Raw genomic sequence first — 20,877 nt, 5'->3', positions numbered from 1 at the left:
AAATATCTATAATGTTCCTTAAGGGACTTAGACTGAAACATCCATCAGAGTTAGGGAGATGGAGGGAGAAAACAGCAATTTGCTGTCTGAATGGAGAAAAGGAAATATAGTTTACACTGAAGTGATGACATGGGTCTAATTGCAAGTTACAGCTCACATGACTAAATGCACTCTTGTGAAAAGTAATTGCTTTTATTCAGAAAATCAGCATGACAAGGACAATACCGGGCTACAACTCTTCTTCCTGACATGATAGTTTCCTAGGCAGAGGTAGCATGTGCTCTCATCTGAACACCCACCTGCAGTTGGAAATGACACATCCAGGCCCTCAGCGATCACTATCACTGTTACTGTGGAATCATTATCTCAAGAACAATCTGTTGTTGTATACCTTCAAATCATTTGCAACATATGGTGACCCTACAACAAACCTATCAAAGGGTTTTCTTGGCAAGATTTGTTCAGAGTAGGCTTGTTCTTGCCTTCCTCTGAGGCTGAAAGAGTGTGCCTTGCCCAAGATATCTCAGTGGGTTTCCATAGCCAGGCAGGGATTTAAACCCTGCTCTTCAGAGTCATAGTCCAACATTCAAAGCATGACCCACACTGGCTCTCTAAAAAACAAATGAAACCTACTAGAATTAAAAGCAAATATCTAGAATTTAAATCAGCACTGTTGTTTAGTCACTAGGCATATAATTTTTATACAAAGCTAAACACAAAACAGATCTAGTCATCAAACAATTGTAACCTGCTCTAAAACAAGTTTACCTGGAAGGAAATCATAGTGAGCTCAATGAGACTTCCTTAAAATATGCTCAGAACTGCAGCTTAATCACATTCCAAAGCAGTTAGTATTTATTTTTATACCATGTCATTTCTATTAGACTACTGGAAGGTGAGTAAAATTAGAGTAAACCAGTAGACAGGCTGGATGACTCATAAAATAAAAAATATCTATGTTCCACTGCCAAACTTGCAAATATATTTCATAAAACTACTCAAAGGGAAAGAAATGTGCGTAATCTAGATCCATAAAACTTGACAAATGATATGATTTGCTACCAGCCCATTTTCCAGTCAACCAAATGCAGTAAACCTAGCCTAGCAATACAGACTGCATTTCGTTTTCCTATTTTGATTTTTCTGTCTCCATCCAAGCATACAAATACACACTTAACATTTGAGCTAATGCTCCCAGTTGCTGAATTTTGAATTTTATCTCCCTCAAAAAGATGTGTACACTTCAGTATCAACAGATTCACATTTTGCTTAATATAATTCACTCATGTCTTTAAATTCTGTAACATCATGTTTTTAGCAACTGAAAAACTCTATACAGCTTCCCCTACAGAGAATAACAGTGCCCTATAACACACTCTACTTCCTTCATTAACAGTCTACCAGGCCATTCAAGTGAATGCAAGGTCTGGGAACATCTCTTATATCTATATTCATTATTTCTGCCTTTCACTCATCCAAGGAGCAGACAAGATGGGCTTTCATTTCCTTACAACAGCCTTGTATGGCAGCCATGTACACAGCCATGTATTCAGGAGGATACAGGGTTCTGCGAACCCTCCAAGAATGGCCACCATGTCAATTGGTTAGTCTATGGTGTATGCATGATGAGACCATCTCATCCCAGGAAACATCTTTCCACTTGTAATATCTGCCACATAACTCTGAACCCTATCATACTAGAAACTTATCAGCCGGTATCAGCCAATATCTCTTTCTGAGACATGATTCTATAGTGTGTAGCATCTGCTTGGAAAGTTCAGTAAGTCCAAAATGCTATGGCCAGAGTACAGATGGGTTGTTTACAGGAGCCATAAAACTCCTTTGTTGAAAGAGCTTCACTTCCTACCAGTTCGTTTTCAAGAACAAATCAAAGTGCTGTTTATGTCCTATGAAGCCCTAGAAGGCTTGGGTCTATCTGAAAATAAACCATTTCCTTTTAGGAGTCTGTCTGAGTCATAAATTCTTGAAGGAGAGCTTGTTTTTTTGTTCTTACTCTGTCACAGGCCTGTCTGGTGATGACATGTGAGAGGATCTTCTCAGTGGCTATCCCAGGCTGTGGAAGCCCTCTCCAAAGGAGACAAGGATCCACAACATACTGCAGAAATAATTCAGTTTGAGACAGCTTTAACTGCCCAGGCTCAGTGCTAGGAAATTATGAGAATTGTAGTTTATTATAGCACCAGAGCATTTTGACAGAGAAGAATGTCTCACAAAACTATAGTTCCCAGAATTCCCTAGCATTGAGCCAGGGCAGTTCAAGCGGTCTCAAACTGGATTATTTCTGCAGTGTATTTTGGACCCAGGATGCCATTCCTGCTCTTTTTTTTAATAAACAGGCACTGGATGATAATGGGACGTGTGTGCTATACTTTGTCCATTTTTTGTTATGTTTTAATGACTTTAGGCTGCATTAAAGTAGTGACATTTTAATGATAAGGTTTTTTAACTTTTGTGTCATCAGATTTTTAGTTATATCTTTTTAGAGCTTATTGTAAGCCACTTTGAGTTCCGCAACAGTAGAAAGCTAGGATATCAATTGTGGCCTGTTACAGACAGCCAAAATAAAGCTGCTTCGAGTCACAGTGGAGGTATGGTGTTTCAATGATGCATGCGTCCTAAGAGTCCAGAAGTCGCACCAAAGCCACGCTCCAGCCCTAAGGACTGAAGCGTGGCTTTGGTGTGGCTTCTGGACTCTTAGGATGCATGCATCATTGAAACACCATACCTCCACTGTGACTCGAAGCAGCTTTATTTTGGCTGTCTGTAACAGGCCTAAATAAATAAACACACTGAAAATTATCATTCGTTAAATAATCTCTGGATTTAACATGTAGAAAGAGAACTTTATAATCATTTGCATAATATTTGAGATCCAAACATTTTTCTCCAAGTTTTGACTTTCTGAAAAGAGGAAAAATTGTACCTCTAGATACAGGAATGTGAATGTTGCTTCCACACTCTAAGCTCTGTAAGGTTGCCTGCAAGCCTGTAATCTATAAAATGAATGAAAATAACAGAGATAATTTTACTTTCTCCTGCTCAGAAATTAAACATTAAGTATACAATATATAAACATGGTAAGAATCTTAAGAAGAAAAAAACAGTACTGAGCAACACAGATCTAAAACTTGCAAGCTTAGGACTGGAGTGCGGCTTTGGCGTGGCTTCCGGACTCTTAGAACGCATACATCATTTAAACAGCATACCTCCAAAGTGACCCAAAGCAGCTTTATTTTGGCTTGTCTGTATGGGGGATGCTGGATGCTCAGCAAAAGCCTGTCTGATGTGGGAGACCAGCCTCACAGGATCATGCAATCCCATGCCACCAGCAACATAGCTTCTTGCCTCACATCAGCATACAATCCCACCACCACAGAAAGGTAGTGACATGGTGGGCAGTTAATTGAATAATGAAATTTAATTGAATAATTATAATGAAGTATCTAAAAGCATCAGAGGTTTTCAAATATGTCTCAGTAGAAAGCAATTAAAAGTTTTACCTGCCCAACAGCTCTATCTCGTTCCAAACTTGTAAGCACTTTTTCTCTTAGTAGATTCTCATATTTTTCCTTCAGCTGCCTTAACATTGGTTCATATGATGCATAATGTGCTTTTAGCCTATACACAATAAAGAAATAGGGGGAAATTATGGATCATCATTGTGAATGCTGAATCCCCGACTTTGCCTCAAAGGAAAATGGAAATTGCATTGTATTTCCCTCAAGCAACTTTGCAGCTTCTAGTAGAGATCTATGATTAACTACAACCAATCATTTTGTTTCACTTCCTCAGTAAGCAAAAAATATCCTGTGCTGGGTATCTGATTCTTCCACTCTTTAACAAAAGACAGATTTATGCTCCAAATTCCCCCCTATCCCTCAGCAGGCGATACCTGATACTATAGCCAGAGTGCTGGATAAGGTTGCTTTTAAAGGAATTTTCATTACTAATTTAAGGAAAGTTGTAGACAGAAGTAATTTCAGGCATAAAATGAGCATCTTATATTCACAGGAAAACTTTCTTCTGGGCTTTATTTTAAGTTGGCTGTTCTTTTTGGCTGTCCTTCTCTATAGCCACAGCCTCAGATTCCAAGAGACGCAATTACCTGCAACCAGCTGTTCTGGAATCCTGAACAAAGAACTATTACTTTCTGAAGGGCTGCCAGATAGAGCTTTCTATGCCTTTAGAGGAGCAGTGACCCCTTCTCACTAACTTTCCATCTCATGATGTTAACCCTCTCCTGACCAAACCAGTTTGTACGTTTTCAATGCAGGACAAATAAGACTGTACAGCAGAATATTCATCACAGAATTACCATATATACTCAACTATAGGTTGACTTCATGAATAAGTCAAGGGCAGGTTTGGGGGGCAAAATTATGGATTTGGATATTACCTATGGCTACATCAAGGGTAAAATTTAGGGACATGTAACAAAGGATCTAAAGCATGAAGCAAAGGAAAGCAATGCCATAGAATTCACAACATTCCAGCAGGCATAACTGTTTGTGCTTAACTTAAAGGCTGGATGGATGAGAGAGTAGAGAGGGGGTGCTTCCAGGGCAGATTATTTTCTTACCTTTTACCAGAGGATGGATCTTTTTTTTAAAAAAAACCCAACAACTTAAAGTTCAGTATTTATAATGACCTGTCAATAAACTGACTCAGGTTTTGGGGGTCAATTTTTTTGACTAAAAGTTCTAGACTTACATATGAGTATATAAGGGATGCTGTGGCTTAGTGGTTAAGATGCCAGTTCTGATGATAATAAGTTTGGAAGATTGGCAGTTCACGTTCCAAGTGCCGCCTGATGGAGTGAGCTCCTGTCACTAGTCCCAGCTTCTGCCAACCTAGCAGTTCGAAAGCATGCAAATGCAAGTAGATAAATAGGCACCACTTCGGTGGGAAGGTAACAGTGTTCTGTGCAGTCATGCTGGCCATATGACTACAGAGTTGTTTTTTGACAATGCTGGCTCTTTGGCTTAGTAACGGAGATGAGCACCACCTCTTACAGTCCATTATGACTAGACATTCATGTCAAAGTAAAACCTTTACCTTTTACCTTTATGTGAGTGTATACATAATAAGCTGCTATTATCACAGTCAATATACCAAAACAAAACCAAAAAGATTAACCTTCCACTGCAGAAGACAAACCTCTCCCAACTATGGAATCCTTATTATTTGTCATCAAGCTCTTTCAAAGTTATCTGCTAAAACAATGTGGTTGAAGCATAAATATAATATTAAACAAATGTTTAATAATATAGTTGGCCCTTCATATCCATGGGGGTTCTGTTCAGGAGATCCACAAACCCTGCAGATGGAAAAAACAGGGGGACCTCAAGTATTGTTGGTTTTAATGGCTGCGCACCACAGCACCGCCATTTGGGAGCATGGGACATGGCCACTGGTGGATTCTCCTATCTGTGGGCAAGTCTACAGTTCTGGCAGGCCAACTGCATTGGAATATTACCATCAGTTTGGAGGTGGGAAGTCAAATGTTATAATTGTTTGTCATTGTTCGCCTGTTTAGTCAGGTTTGTAATTTTGCAGTTCTGGAGTTTGTAAGGAATATCTATAAAAAGTATACGGGGTGTTTAATATGTTTAATAAAAAAAGTTGTGCTTTTTTAAAAAAAAGCTATCTGCTAAAACCATGCTTTCTTTGTTTAGTTCCAATAATCAAGTTACACTTAACAAACTATATCCACAATCCAATGTTAGTTTTTGTTTCCTCCTTGTAGGTTAATGTTATGTCACTAACACAGGCACGTTACAAACGCGCCTATAGTATGTATCCAGTACGTACTAGGGTTCGGAAGGGGCGTCACTTCCTGATGCCCCTAACCCTAGTACGGACTAGGTCCGTAAAAAATGGTGGCACCCGTCCACATGGGGGCTGCCATTTTGACGTCGCGGACACATAGCGTCCAAACGTCACGCAGTGCTAATGACACCACAAGTGCGCCATTGGCACCTTGCAGCGTCATTAGCACGCCATGGAAAGAAGCGACATTTGGGGGCTTTTTTTTGCTCCGTGAGGGAGCTGCAAGGTTTGGCTGCTGCGGCTCCCCTGCGGAGCAACCGGCAGCGCCGGCAGACTGCCGCTTTTAGGTGGTCTGTAACGCCCCACAAACAAAAGGGAGGTGTCCCTGGTCAGTCATAGGGAAGATCAGGGAATAGGGACTTTGCCTGTGCTGGATGGGGTTACACTTCCCCCAAAATCTCAGGCTCGCAGCTTGGGTGTTCTTCTGGATCAACTTTGAGCCTGGATGCCCAGATTTCAGCAGTGGCCAGGAGTGCAATTGCACAGTTAAAATTAGCGCACCAGCTGTACTCATTTCTTGAGACAAATCTGGCTATGGTGACATATGTCTTGATTACATCCTGTTTGGACTACTGTAACCCTCTCTATGTAGGGCTGTCTTTGGAAACTGTTCAGAAACTTTAGGATGCTGTGGCCAGAGTGCTGATGGGGGCCAGTTATAGGGAGCATACAACTCCCTTATTGAAACAGCTTCATTGGTGACCAGTTTATTTCCAGACACAATTCAAATGCTGGTTATGACCTATAAAGCCCTATAGGGCTTATATCTCCCCATACAAACATGCCAAAGCACTAAGATCTTCAGGGGGAGGCTTTGTTTTGGTGCCGCCACCATCCCAGGCTCACTTGGTGAGGACATGAGAAAGAGCCTTATCTGTGGCTGCTCCCACCCTTTGGAACTCCCTTCCACGAGAGGCTAAGCTAAGACTTCCTTATTTAAGCAGGCGTTTAATATATAATCATGCCAGTATGGCTTTTATATGGAGTATGTGTGTTTTAGTCATGCCTTTTAACTTTTGTATATTTTACTATAATTTCATAATGTTTTTACGTTATTTTAACTGTTTAAAATGTTATTGTAACATTTTAAAAATATTTTTATCTGTGAGATGCCTTGGGTCACTCCTGGCAAAAAGACAGCATACAAATGGAATAAAATAAATAAATAAACACCACAGGGCAGTGAAAACATGACTGAAATCTCTGGAAGAAGGATTGCGGCATTGGAGATTTCACATAGGCAGATGAAGGGAAGACATGGGCAGATAAGGTGATTAAAACATCTAGAAGAGTCCCCTGTCATCCTTTCCCTTCTAGCAGGTTTTGAGATGTCCTGTCAACCTGACCTTCAGAGGTTCTGTTTAGCACCACAATATGATCCCTATAAATCCATAGTATCATTCTGGAAACACAGATGTATTATAAACATTTAGGTAGATAAACTGAGTGGGGTTGATCTTTCTCATCTTTGTCCAGCTCTCATACCAGTTTAGCAGTAAGTTTTAAGATCATGGTCAGGGATAAAGGGTTGACATCATCTACAGAGATTGCATCTTTCTGTACAGAGGACCTTCTCAACTGATCACTGGCCTCAAGTATTCAAAGCCTGTGACAGAGTCCAGTTCACATGACTGGCATCTTGGTGGACCTTTGATATCAGTGTGGAAAACCCTAGCTCTCAATCTGTTGTCTTTCTGCCAACAGGCAAAGCCCCTTGTATTCGGGAATACCTTTGGCAGCTAATCTCATCTGTTCCAGAAAGAACATTTAACTATGTGGTACTGCATTTTATTTTGCTGTGACTTTTTAAAGTTATAGTTTTAATGCTTTTTAGTCGTTTTATGTTCTAATTTTATAGGGGTTTTCCACAGTGTTGCCCAAAACTTTCATTTTTCTCACTGGAAATATTGGAGGAAAAACACCAGCAGCAGGTGTGGAGTCGAAGGCTTTCATGGCCGGCATCCATAGTTTTTTGTGGGGTTTTCGGGCTATGTGGCCAAGGTTCTAGAAGAGTTTCTTCCTGCCATTTCGTCAGCATCTGTGGCTGGCATCTTTTTTTCTTCCCCTGTTTTCTTCTGAGGTCTTCTAATCTCTAGGTATATCTTAAAAATTGTGAGGGGGGAGCATTCATCATATCAGTGAACCGGGCTGACACAAAAAGATGACAAACCAACAGAGGTCTGATAGAGGAACAAGAGCAGAGTTGGGAGAAATGTAGTGTGGTGTCCCACAGAGCGAGGTAAGATGTGTTTGCCCCTGTGACAGCTGAGATTCTCGGATATAAGATAATGTCATCAACCAGTGGTATTGGTGCAATTTGTTATGCACAGAAATGGCTGATTTGCCACAATGAAGACAGGATATTGCCACCATTACAAAATGGGGCTGGCACAAGCGTAATGTTTAATATGCCATAGTAAAGGTAGCATATTGAGAGTTTGGTGGGTGGGTGATGATCAGAAAAATAGGGGAGGAATGGAGTATCCTGAAAGAAAGCATGACTGTCACACTGTTCAGTAACAATCCATACTCATCTTAGTTATATGCATAATTCTTGAGTAATTAAGTTTTTTCTCTGAAAAACATGTAGCATTAGGACCATATTTGTAACTGCTTACCTTTTAATGTCATTAATGAGCCTGTTCTTTTCCTGGACCACTCGCTTGTGGTGCATTCGATGGAAGTCACGTTCTTTCTGCAGTTTTACTAATGCTTCCTTAGCTTGGCTGCATGAAATAAAAAGTAGTTATAGCTCCTTCAATTAATTTGTGATCTTCTTTGAGGGAAAGAATTCAACTGAAAACTGAACCAAGGGAGGGTTGAACTTCTCATTTCCTACCTTCAAGATAGAGACAGGATCCATGTAAGGCTCTCCATTTCTGTTCTAACAGACATAATGTTTTGTGTAAAAGTCAACAAAAGCAGTAAGAGGGGGGAGCTAGGATTCCAGCTGAATAGACAACCTTCTCTGCTGCCTCCCTTCAAATGACAGATTTCCCCATGTCTTCCTGGCCTACTCCTTTCTTATCCCCCAGCCTTGTAGGAAAGGCTGAAAAGACTGACTTGGTTTGCCTAAGCACACCAGCTTTCTAAAATACAGTTGCCCCTTGGAACTCACAGGGATCCATTCTGGACCCCCCCCCCCCCAGGTTCCAAAATCCATGCATATTCAAGCCTCATAGGCCTGAATGGGGTGCATGGTGTGGGGCGCGCACCATTTGTGCGTGCACCATTTGTGTTAATGGCAGTGATCCCTTCGCGGATTTTCAAATCCACAGACTTGAAGGGGCAACTGAAATCTCATTCCTCTTGGACTGAAAAAGAAAAGCTACAACACCAAACAAAGAGGATACTGGTGGTAGAAAGGGTAATCTAGCTCCATTAGCTAACACATCTTCAGAAGTTTTCCTTGGACAACTCAGAGTTGTAATCAATCCAGTTGTTGTTGTTGTTGTTGTTGTTGTTGTTGTTGTTGTTAACTGCCCTTGAGTTGACCTTGGCTTTTGGTGACCCTGTGGATGAGACATCTCCAAGACCACCTGTCCAATTGCTCTGCTCAGGTCCTGCCGGCTCAGACCCATGCATCCTCGACTGAGTCTAACCATCTGGTCTTCCTCTTTCTACTGGATCTACCTTTCCTAGCATCATTGCCTTTTCCAATTATTCAGGCCTTCTCGTGATGTGGCCAAAGTAAGGCAGCCTCAATTTAGTCATCCTGGCTTTCAGGGAGAGTTTGGGCTTGATCACTGGTGCTCCCAGGACCAGCCATATAACACCGGTTCTGAAAGACCTCCATTGGCTGCCCATTCGCTTCCGAGCCCAATATAAGGCGTTGGTAATCACCTATAAAGCCCTAAATGGCTTGGGCCCGGGATACCTGAAGGACCGCCTCTCCCCATACATTCCGCCTCGCACCCTCAGAACGTCTGGGCAGCAATTACTGAAGGTGCCTGGGGCTAGGTTGGCCTCCATTACACGGAGGTCATTCTCCACAGCTGCCCCAGCCCTTTGGAATACGCTGCCCACCGAGCTCCGCTCGTCTACCACCCTGGCCCAATTCAGGAAGGATTTAAAGACCTTCCTGTTCCAACAGGCATTCCCCGAATAAAAATCCTGTGGGCCTCCCTCCTCTTCCGTGGCCAAGAGGTTGGGCTATGGGGCTTATGTTGGTTATTTTTCTGTATAATTATTGTATTGTATTTTAACTCTGATGTGTATATTGATTGTATTTTAATCCATGTTGTAAGCCGCCCTGATTTTTAGAAGGGCGGGATATAAATAAAAAATTTTATTTTATTTTTTTTTTATCTGTTCTAGAGCCCATTTGTTTGTCATCATGGTCATCCATGGTATCCTCAACACTCTCCTCCAGCACCACACCTCAAATGAGCTAATTTCTTCCTCTCAGCTTTCTTCACTGTCTAGCTCTCACATCCATACAGTATTGTGTTGTCTGCATATCAAGTTGTTAATTTTCCTTCCTTCAGTCTTCACTCCTCCTGCTTCTATCCCTGTTCTGCATACAGTATTTTCTGCCTACAGGCTGAATAAATAGTGTGAGAGATATGCATCCTTGCCTGACCTTTTTGCCGACCGGGAACTGTTCTGTTTCTCCATATTCAGCTCTGATGACACCCTATTGTCCTGAGTACAGATTACGCATCAGAACGATTGAATATAGTAGCATTCCTATTTCTTTGAGAGAATCCCATAGTTTTTCATGATCTATGCAGTTAAAGGCTTTACTGTAGTCAATAAAGCACTTGTAGATTTTCTTTCAGAATTCCCTGGTGTGCTCCATTAGCCATCATCATACATTTGCAATGTGATCCCTAGTGCCTCTTCCATTTCTGAATCCAGCTTGCACCTCTGGGATTTTTCACTCCATATACTTTATTGTAGGAGTCTTTGCTGCAAAACTTTGAGAATGACTTTGCTTGCATGGGAAATTGGTGCAATGGTCCTGTGCTTACTGCAGTCTTTTGTTTCTCTTTTTTGTGGATGGGAATGTATACTAATTACTTCCAATCTGTGGAACACTGCTTTGTTCCCCATATTTCTTGGCAGATTTTAGTTAGAACTGGATTCTGTCTCTGTGGATTGTAGTACTTCTATTGGTATGTCATCTATTCCTGGTGTTTTATTCTTCCCAGTTGCTTTGAGTGTGGCTTTCACTTCACTTTCCAAGATTTGTGGTACACCTAGAATCATAGAATCATAGAGTTGGAAGAGACCACAGGGGCCATCCAGTCCAACCCCCTGCCATGCAGGAACTCTCAGTCAAAGCATCCCTGACAGATGGCCATCCAGCCTCTGCTTAAAGACCTCCAAGGAAAGAGACTCCACTACATTCCGAGGAAGTTTGTTCCACCATCGAACAGCCCTTACTATCAGGAGGTTCCCCCTAATGTCGAGGTGGAATCTCTTTTCCTGCAGCTTGCATCCATTGCTCTGGGTCCTGTACTTTGGATCAGAAGAAAACAAACTTGCTCCCTCCTCAATATGACATCCCTTCAAATATTTAAACCTTGGTAAGTTTATTCTACCCGTGTGTCATTCATCCTTTCACATTTCTTTAATTCCTCTGTATAGTGTCACCACTGGGTTTTTTATTATTTCATCGTAGTAATGTAGTCCTCTTCTGATCATAACATCCCCACCCACCCCCACCTTTTCCTTCTTGTTCCTCCTTTTTTGTTGTCATCTTCTATTTCTCTGCATTGATTGTTCCAATAATTCTCTTTATCCTAATTGTTGGACAGCAGCATTCATGGTTATGGTTGTGCTCCTGTTTCCCTTTTCTTTTGCTTCTCATTTTTCTTTAACAACTTGAAGTATTTTCATATGTTATCCGTTGTTTTTTCCCCTTCTTTTTGACCACAGATATCATCTTTCTGCATTATTCTTTGACTATGGCCCTAATGTCTGCTCATAGTTCTTCTGGTTTCCAGTCAACTAGGCTCAACAGTACAAATCTGTTTCTCACGCTTTCTTTAAATTCTGTTGGAATGTTCTTCAGATTTTGTATTTTTCTTCAGTTTTATTCTAAATCTGACTGTTAGTAGTTTGTGGTCTGTGCTCCAGTCTAAATCTGATCTTGTTTTTAGCACAAGAATGGAGCTTCTCCATCTTCTGTTACCTATTTTGTAATCTGTTTGGTTTTTGTGTTGATCATTCAGTGATTTCCATGTGTACAATCTCTCCAGTTATATGAAGAAGGTATTTGCAATGAATAGATTGTTGGCCTCACAAAACTCTATCTGTCCCTCTCATCTCCTGCTTTGTTTCTTGAACTCAAGTCTCCCTGCTGTCTTTGATTCTGTTCTGCTCCCTACTTTGGCATTCCAGTTGTCTATGATTGCCAAGCAGTCTTGTTTTGGTATGTTGTCAATTTCTTACTTAAATATATTCTCTTTTTTTATTCTCTCTAACTTTGTGGTTGGTGCATATACCTGGATATCGGTGATATTTATTGGCTTTTCCTAAAGCTTTATTGAAGTGATTCGGTCAGACTTTACATTATATCCTTTGACTGATTTTGCTACATCTTTCCTCACTATTAGTGCTATTCCATTCTTTCTTCTCTTTTCATTTCTTGAGTAGAACACTGTGTAGTTATCCAACTCAAAATGTTCCACTCCTGTCCATTTTAGATCACTTATTCCTAATATTGCTATGTTTATACATTGCATTTCCTTTTTTATTTTGTCTAATTTCTCTTGACTCATGCTTCTCACATTCCATATACCTATAACATGTGTACCACAGCTTTGGACCTTCTTTCCATTCTTGAATGTGTATCCTGTGTAATTTGCTATCCTATTTTGTTCTCTTGTGCCCTTGACCACATCTCTATTTGTATTTGCCTTCTGTTCTGCCCTTTTACCTCTCTGTTTGTGTGCAGTCCTTGTCTCTTGTTCTGTTTTGAATTGTCTCATCCTGGGGTTTTGTTGGTGAGAGGTTATCACAAGTAGGTTCACCTTTGCTTCCCTCAGTGCAATGCTAGCATGCATTAGCTATGGTGTCACTGCTGTCATGTCTGAAAGATCCTCCATCAGTGTCACCTACCACTACTGTTGCTGCCCAGTAGTTGTTTTCATTCATTCCAGGTCCACTCCAGCCCTCCTCATTTCCTTGCCTTCCAAGTCTCATCTCAGGTTCATCCTCTTCATTGCCTGATTCCTTTAGGCTCTCTAGGCCACATTAGTCTCTGGTGATGACAGTGTCAAGGATCCTGACGGTTTCCCTCTCCTGTTGCTGCTCGACTTCTTCAGGCCCTTTGCACTATGGGTGCTGGGGGCAACAAAGATCCGGCTGCTCCCCTGTCTTTTCACTGCCCACTTCTCTCAGGCCTTCTGGCTGCGGTAGCCTCTGGCCCTCTGGCTGCAGTGGTCTACAACAACAGGGATGACGAGGATCCAGGCAGGCTCCTTCTTGGTCCTCTGGCCACAATGGTCTCTGCCCCTCTGGCTGTGGTGGCCTCCAGGGGCAGCAAAGATACAGCTGCCTCCTTCTCAGCCCTCTGGTCTCTGGCTTTAGGAGCTGCTATTCTCCCTCACTGCAGAACGGAAGGAGTGTTCTAATGAGAAGTAGCAGGACTTAGATGTCCCATGCCACCACCACAGCCATCTTTGCTCTATCCACTTCCTTCTCTCCACAGCAGCACCAGCTTTCTCATGCTCAGGCATGCTTACTCCATGACTTCAATTATAATAACATAATAATATAATTAGTCCAGGCAATGTAGGTGATATGGAAACCTCTGGAAATTGACCTGCTGTTTCAAATCAACTCTGCCACAAAGGTTCAGAATCCAAAATGGGCACTTCAATGGGATTACCAGAGTGGGAGGGTAAACAGGTTCATCACTCATCTGCTTGTTCAGAGAGGGAGGCAATAGCTGCCACGTAGCCTTAAGGGAGGAACACTGACTAATCTGGAACTCTTTTACAGACAGATTCATGTGCCTTTCCCTATTCAAGCCCCCCCCTCCAATATATAACAGTGGACATGTGGAGAAAAATAGAGACCATGATAGCAGAAGGAACCTAACCAAGTTCATGCAGTCAGGAACAGAGCTACTGTAGCTTTCGTTGGGCATCTAAGCTTTCAAGTTCTTGAGAATTCTTAATTATGCTAAGTAGTACAAAAACTGGAGGCTTGGGGAAGTAACAGAGAAGATTAAAATTTCAGGCAGATATTGTGTCCATGAGGTTTGCAATTAAACTCAGCTCCCAAGAGACTTCAGACAGCATGGAGCAGAACTATAGAGAAATGTGACAATCTATATATAAAAGTAGAATAACATCCAAAATCTACAAAACCTCTATTGGCCTAACGAAAATGCACAAAATTCATGATGCAAGCTTTCAAAGCTCTACTGTCTTCTTTCCTAGGCAAAGATGTTAAAAATAATACAGAAGAAAGAGAAATATGACAAGAAGAATTATGGCAGCAATTTACATCTCTACTGGAAAGTAAATATTAGCATAATCTGCACATCTGATTGCTGAAGCCATGTCCCTGAGGAACCCCAAGTGTGAGACAGGAAAATCTATTAACCATAGGTTAAAATCTATTAATCAAATCTTGTCATGGAAAATCCATCATGATTTATCAATAATAATAACAATGCAAATGTTGAATTTTGTGCTCTGCATTTTAGAAATCAATTCTGCTTCTGTGTTTTGTCAGCCAAACAAAACAAAGATAAGGAAAAGTGGTATATGAGGTCGAACAGAGTAGCTGCTCTATATGTGAATACTTATTTATTTAAAATAGAGTATTTCTGTATCAATTTCCAGTCCACAAGGGCTCCCAAGGGAAACAAGAATGATTCCAACTAGCTACATCCTACAGCTAGGTAGATATAGTAACAAAGGCAATACCTTATATGAGTAGCAAGAAACCTGGACATGAAGCCTAACTTGGCATTTTTGTTTTCCCATCAGCTGTGACCAGATAATCATGTCTGCAACAGGTATAAAAGCTGTCAGACCACAGAGGTCAAGGACCAGTCCACTAGACTGAGCAGAAAATACTGTCTTTTAAATGAAATGCAGCCTACAAAATGGTGAAAACACTTGCAATTTGCTATTACTCTGACAGAGATGCTATTTCACAGATAGAAGTGTGCTCTGAAACAACCCCCTCTTCTTGCCTTCTGAGCTTTAAGGATCATTGAACAAGGGGAAAACATCTCTCCACCCCAACCATCTCCATTGCTGCTTCTCCCTTGCTAGCAGCAGGGAACCACCATCTTGGAAGCAAGACCACTGACTTCTGCCCTTCAAAAAGCCTCAGTTTCTTTTTCATTCATTGTACTTCTTCACCCTTGATCCCAAACCTCTGAAGATGCCTGGGGTACCTCTGTAGTATGTTTCATGTTCAGGCAACCTACCACAGAGAAGCTCCTCTTGCAAAACAAAACAAAACACCAAAACCAAAAAAACCCTTTTCATCTATTTGTCAGGAACCAGGCATGCTTCATCCTCCTAGAAGGAGTTACTATGACTCCATATTTCATCCACTTTGCCACAAAAATGAAATTTTTCATTTGTTCATTTGTTCATTCCTGATCCCAAGCCCACTCCAACACAGTCAACAGAAAAGATATCCAAAGCTTTGATCTAGAAAAGCAAGGCTCTGCTCCAAATCTGAAATGAAGCAAAACATCAGCTCAAAGCACAAAACAAACCACTATCTGAACCAGTTTCAGAAGCCTTTGTTTTCTGTACTTAAATATGCCTAGAAACCACTGGGCTTAGTGCAAAGCAGTGCCGGCAACATAATGCATGGACAAATTAACCTCCTTATTCATGCACTTTCCTATTATTCTTTGTCCTGGATTTTTAGAATATACATTGTCACTATGTTATCTGACACATATGTTGTGCTGACATTTCTATCCTTGTCCTTTGCACTGCTGTTGATTTGAGGTTGTTCAGCTATAGATTCAATAATAGTAAAACAGTTAACCCTTCTTAATGTGTGCTTACTCCTGGCTTGCTCTCAAACATCAGAAGGACAACCAAACTCCATGCAATAAAAACGCATTCCCAAAGAAATATTACACTGAGAGCTGCTGGGCTCAGAACACAACTACTGTCTAGTGCATACATGCACACACCGTAATGTTTTGGGTTGAGCCCTGGCAAGTTCATTTTCTTCCAGGAATGAACACAGAGACAGATGCAGCCATCACTTTTCAAGGCCAAAGTCATCTCTAAGGGATAGCTTACTGCTGACTCTTTTTAGCACAGTGGCTTTCCTCCCCTCATATAAAACAATAATTCATATACAACATGAATTATTTCATATTTCATAACATTTTCTAATGCATGCACACTGGAAAGCAAATGATGCTACCAATTTCCCTAATCATATAGATTTTACATTCTTACTCCATACGTATATTCTTATATAATTCTTAAAAGATGCAATGTGGACATCTCACATTTCAACAATATAGAATTTAAAATACAGGAAACTTGAAATCAATACAACATACAGCAATTTGACACTTCTTATTATATGTTCTCTTGTGTACTGTTCTCTGTTTTTTGGTGGGGCACAAATGGTTTACAGTATCTTTGAAAATACAAGCATCAAATTTCTGGCTAAAATAACATTGCATCTGTATTTCTCTTCAGTACTGTTTACATGTCCACTATGGTTGGGAACACACTATTGCTCATGTGCTGGTCTACAACTATAATAAAGATGAACTGAACTGAACACTATTGCTCATTTCTCCTACCTCAGTTCCTCTGCTTAGTTGATATTCCATGTGCACTCATATAGAGTAAGAAAAGTATTTTAACTACTTTTGATCCCAAAGGAAGAGCAGTTATTCTGTTTATTTACAAAATTAGTTAGCAAAAAACCATTTATATCAGAAATTATAAAATCCCGCAGAAGCATAAACTGAATTCTGCCCTTTGTTTTCTGAACCCCATTTGAGTACTTCTATTTGTGGATTGGACACACAAACTGAGATGAATCTAGAACAGTGATTCTTAGCCTTTGGTCCTCCAACTGTTTTGGGCTTCATCTCTCAAAATCCCTGACAATTGGCTGTTCTAGCAGAGGCTTCTGGGAGTGGAAGTCCAAAACATTTGGAGCACCAAAGGATAAGGACAACCTATCTAGAGGAGTGCGTAACAATTTGATATACCCCACATTTGTGCTCTTATCTAGTCCCTAACATGTGATTCATTATTTCCATAGATCTGTCCAGTTGGCACTTCATTATAATATATGATGTGGACACATTTCAGTCAAACATAAGCATCCCATTGACCTCAGTTTACTGCTTGGAGTCCTTGCAGTTAAAGCTAACTATAAATTGTGCAAATGGCTAAGTCTCAGAGAGATTAACATAAGAAATTAAAAAGACTTCATTTTCTTAATTTGGCAAGATCTAGCCCCAAGTGAAAAACAGAAGACCCATTAACAACAGTAACAACATACTTGGCTGCAAATTTATAGCCCTCCATTTCCTTCCTTAAATATTTGTTTTCCCTCTCCAGCTGTTGATTGCAGGTGTATGCATCTGGAACAAATCCAATGTCTTTGGGTTCAAGCATACCTCTCTGCATCAGTTCGTACCTGAAATTAAATAAATGAAAACTGTTTCCTCCTTTTCTTCATAAAGTGAGAAGACTCACATATGGAATCTTTTACCCACAGTGCAGCAACAAGTGTTTCCTGTGACTGTGGACCACTCTAAACAGCCACTATTAGATATCCTGATACTAAAAAAAATGCCAAACAAATAGGACCCCCACAAGTTGCAATCAGCACATTTCTTTCCTAGAAAATTATTGAAACATAGTTTCTACTTTTGAGAGCTTGGGGTTAGGGAAGAACAATAGTGGAAAAGGTATCATAATTAAACCAAGTTTGCAGTGCACATCTCTAATGTGGAGTAAAAAGTCATTGTTGTATTAAGACCCAGTTTTGTTGGGAAGAAAGCTCATGCAATAAATATGTTCTGGCTACTTCCACACTGTATACTGAAAGATGCAGTGGATAAATTATATCTAATAAAGCAGAAATTAGCAGAAAACATATGATGGTCTACTAGTACCCCCTGGTCCATTTGGACTGATCATCAAAAACCTATGTTTCTAACAGTTATTGGTACCGTAAAAATGTGTTAAACTAGACAATCTTTGATCCTAACCATCCAAGTTTTTTTTACACATTCTAAAGTGAAAATACATAATCAGGATCACCAACTACGATTAAAATTATACCTTATCTATTAAAAGATCTATTATCTATTAAAAGCAAAAGTAGGGACTTTTGCTTTGAAAATGTCAGACATGTCAATTGGCTAAAAAAATAAATAAAAAGTTGACCAAGTGTGAGAATTGGAAGGAGAGGGGGTTGCAATCTGAAGAAAAAGAGGGAGGCCAAGACTAGTCTGGAGGCTATGCAGAGCAATAGGAGGTTCAGGGAGGCTTTAAGGGCAATTCATTGAAGTTGGGGAACATAATAAAAGGGATCTGTTTGTGTGTTTTGAGTGTGATAGATGATGGTACAAAAGTTGTTTATGTATGAAGAAGTGAGGCTGAACAGGAAAGCAAAATTAGTGACTACAATGACTAAATCTTGTGTGCAGGCAATGTTGAGTGAGGGAATTTTGTAGAGGGAGGAGATCATGGGGACTAAACAGGCTGTGTTTTGTTTTGGCATTCTATGCTCCCCATTCAATTGTCTTGTAGCCTCCTCTGTATGTTTTTTTTGTGAAATGGGTTTCCATTGAGGAAAAAAAAGACATTGGGTTCAAAGATATAGATTTGTGTTTTGAGACTCAGACAACACCTCTACCTTAAAAGGTTAAATAGTAGGAGGGAATGTTCCTCTTAATGTTACAGAAGTGAGAAGTGCACTTCTGCTAATTACTTGCACCATGATGCTTTGCAGTTCTGACTGGAAGCACAAATTTTTAAGATATATCAAGAATTAAAGCGATTATGATTACTTTGGGCATTATCTTTAGCGTCCTACTTCCTTATTTTATGAGACATAAACCAATATAATATAGCCTTAACTCTGGTCTTAAACCTTTCTAATCATCAAATTGTACTTTAGGGCTCGAACAGACAGGCCAAAATAAAGCTGCTTTGGGTCACTTTGAAAGTATGCTGTTTAAATGACATACACATCTTAAGTGGCCAGAAGCTGTGTCAAGGCTGCACACTAGTCCTTAGGAGTGGAGTGTGGCTTTGGCATGGCTTCTGGCCTCTTAGGACGCATGCAGCATTTAAACAGCATACCTCCAAAGTGATCCAAAGCAGCTTTATTTTGGCTTGTCTGTTCGGGCCCTTAGGTCTGGTACAGATGGGCCCTTTGCAGCACGCCCATGACATGCTAGGGTTGCTTGGAGCGGGGTGTGCACACGTCCCGCAATGCTAGCACATCATGGGCATGCCGCAGCTGTGCGGCACCATCCAGATGGTGTGCACAGCGATGACATGCCAGCAACGCAGCGTCCAAATGGGGCTGTGCCGCTGGCATGTCATTGCACCGTTGCTGGCACTTTGGCATGGCACAAATGCACCGCAAAAAAGGAACCGCTTCTGCACGTTTCTTTCTTGCTGCACAGCAGTGCTGCGCAATTTGGTTGCTACCGCGCTGCAGTGGAGCAAGAAGAGGTGCTTCCCTGGCACCTATTTTTGGTGCTCTGTACCACGCCTTAGTTTCTTTCCATCTTTGTAGGCAAAATTGGATGGAAAAAGGCAGAGTGGTATTTCAAAATTCCCTTTCAGACTTTTTATGATGTAATGTATGTCACGCTTGGGAGACATCCCTTCCCTTCCCCAGGCCTACTTGCTGACAACTGGTTTCTCCTACTCTCTCGCTTCTACATCCACAAGCACACTTTCCATATCAGAAAGGAAAAAAGTCCAGTAGTTGTGTACTAACTCTGGAGACTGATGGCGGGGGACAGAGAATGTACAAAGGGCAGCTATTAAGAGGAGAGCGAAAAAGAAAGAAAAAATCTGCAGCAATATTTGAGAGAGAGAAGACCATGCTTCCTGGCCTTTTCAACACTAGTTTTCAAAACAGATGCTTGCTGGGCTTGCCACAAAAATAGCAGCAATGTTTAATTTTTCGAAAGATTCCTACAAAGGCTCTGGAACTTATATGTATATGAATTAATACCATCTGTGCTATTAGCCCTTCCATTTAAGTCTCAGGGATGGAGAGGCTGCCACTTGCTGGGTACAAAGGTAAAGTATTCTGCATGTGTGCAGAGACATTTTGATTGTATTCTTGATGTCTAGTAGCCTAATAACAGATATTAGCTGTGTGCGGCAACAAGTAAATAAGCCAATATGCCAGCATGTCTGAAGTTTTGAATGACATAGAACTAGTGACAACTAAAATGACTCATAGAGGATATGTTTAGGCCCAAAACAGCATAAGGCTAAACCTAGTGAAAACTACAAGAAAGCAGTATTTCTGCATGCAAAAGAGCTGACAACTTTATTCAGATCTACAGGATTCTATGAGCACTGCATTTCTTACCACTATGGGGTTTGGAGCCATAGATGAAAAGGCATATAGCTTCATGACAGAAAATCATAAAGGTTCCCGAGCATTCAACATCTAGCATGTTAGATGTAATGTAGCGAGCTATTTTCTGAGCTACTGAAATTTTTCATTTTATAAAGGAAAGGAAAGAGAGGAAAGGAAATCTAAAAATATATACTAGAAAACTTTTCTTAAAGAATTGGAAAAAGTTTTGTTTTACAGACCTATGCTAGGATTCCAGTGTTTAGATTATTCTTTCATTTAGCATATCCTTGAGACTGTTCATATGAACTCTGGAATACTATCCCTATCATACACTTTTCCATTACATGTCTTTGTCTCTAGACCTTCGCATACATACATAAGCACACAAACACAACTTTCTACACAGAATGAATTATGTAACTTTGCACAAACTAAAACCTAATCCAGATAAGACATAAATATTGTGGTTTGGGAAATGGCTCTAGATGGGATGGA

At 40.6% G+C, this 20,877-nt stretch overlaps 1 protein-coding gene across 1 annotated transcript in view; it reads right to left on the bottom strand.

The window, feature by feature from the left end:
• The window catches only part of SPAG16 (sperm associated antigen 16), a 506,576-nt gene that overhangs the window by 466,375 nt on the left and 19,324 nt on the right, over positions 1 to 20,877 (bottom strand). The window contains exons 5-8 of the mRNA XM_089477933.1: positions 17,323 to 17,460; positions 8,469 to 8,576; positions 3,522 to 3,639; positions 2,945 to 3,014 (exon numbers count right to left, since the gene is read on the bottom strand). Coding sequence (XP_089334059.1) covers positions 2,945 to 3,014; positions 3,522 to 3,639; positions 8,469 to 8,576; positions 17,323 to 17,460 — 434 coding nt within the window. The remainder of the gene's footprint in view (positions 1 to 2,944; positions 3,015 to 3,521; positions 3,640 to 8,468; positions 8,577 to 17,322; positions 17,461 to 20,877) is intronic.

Source organism: Sceloporus occidentalis, unplaced genomic scaffold, assembly GCF_023333645.1.
Source record: "Sceloporus occidentalis isolate IW3139 unplaced genomic scaffold, rSceOcc1.0.p SCAF_12, whole genome shotgun sequence".
NCBI classification, from domain to species: domain Eukaryota; kingdom Metazoa; phylum Chordata; class Lepidosauria; order Squamata; family Phrynosomatidae; genus Sceloporus; species Sceloporus occidentalis.
This window is presented reverse-complemented; position numbering and strand designations above follow the sequence as displayed.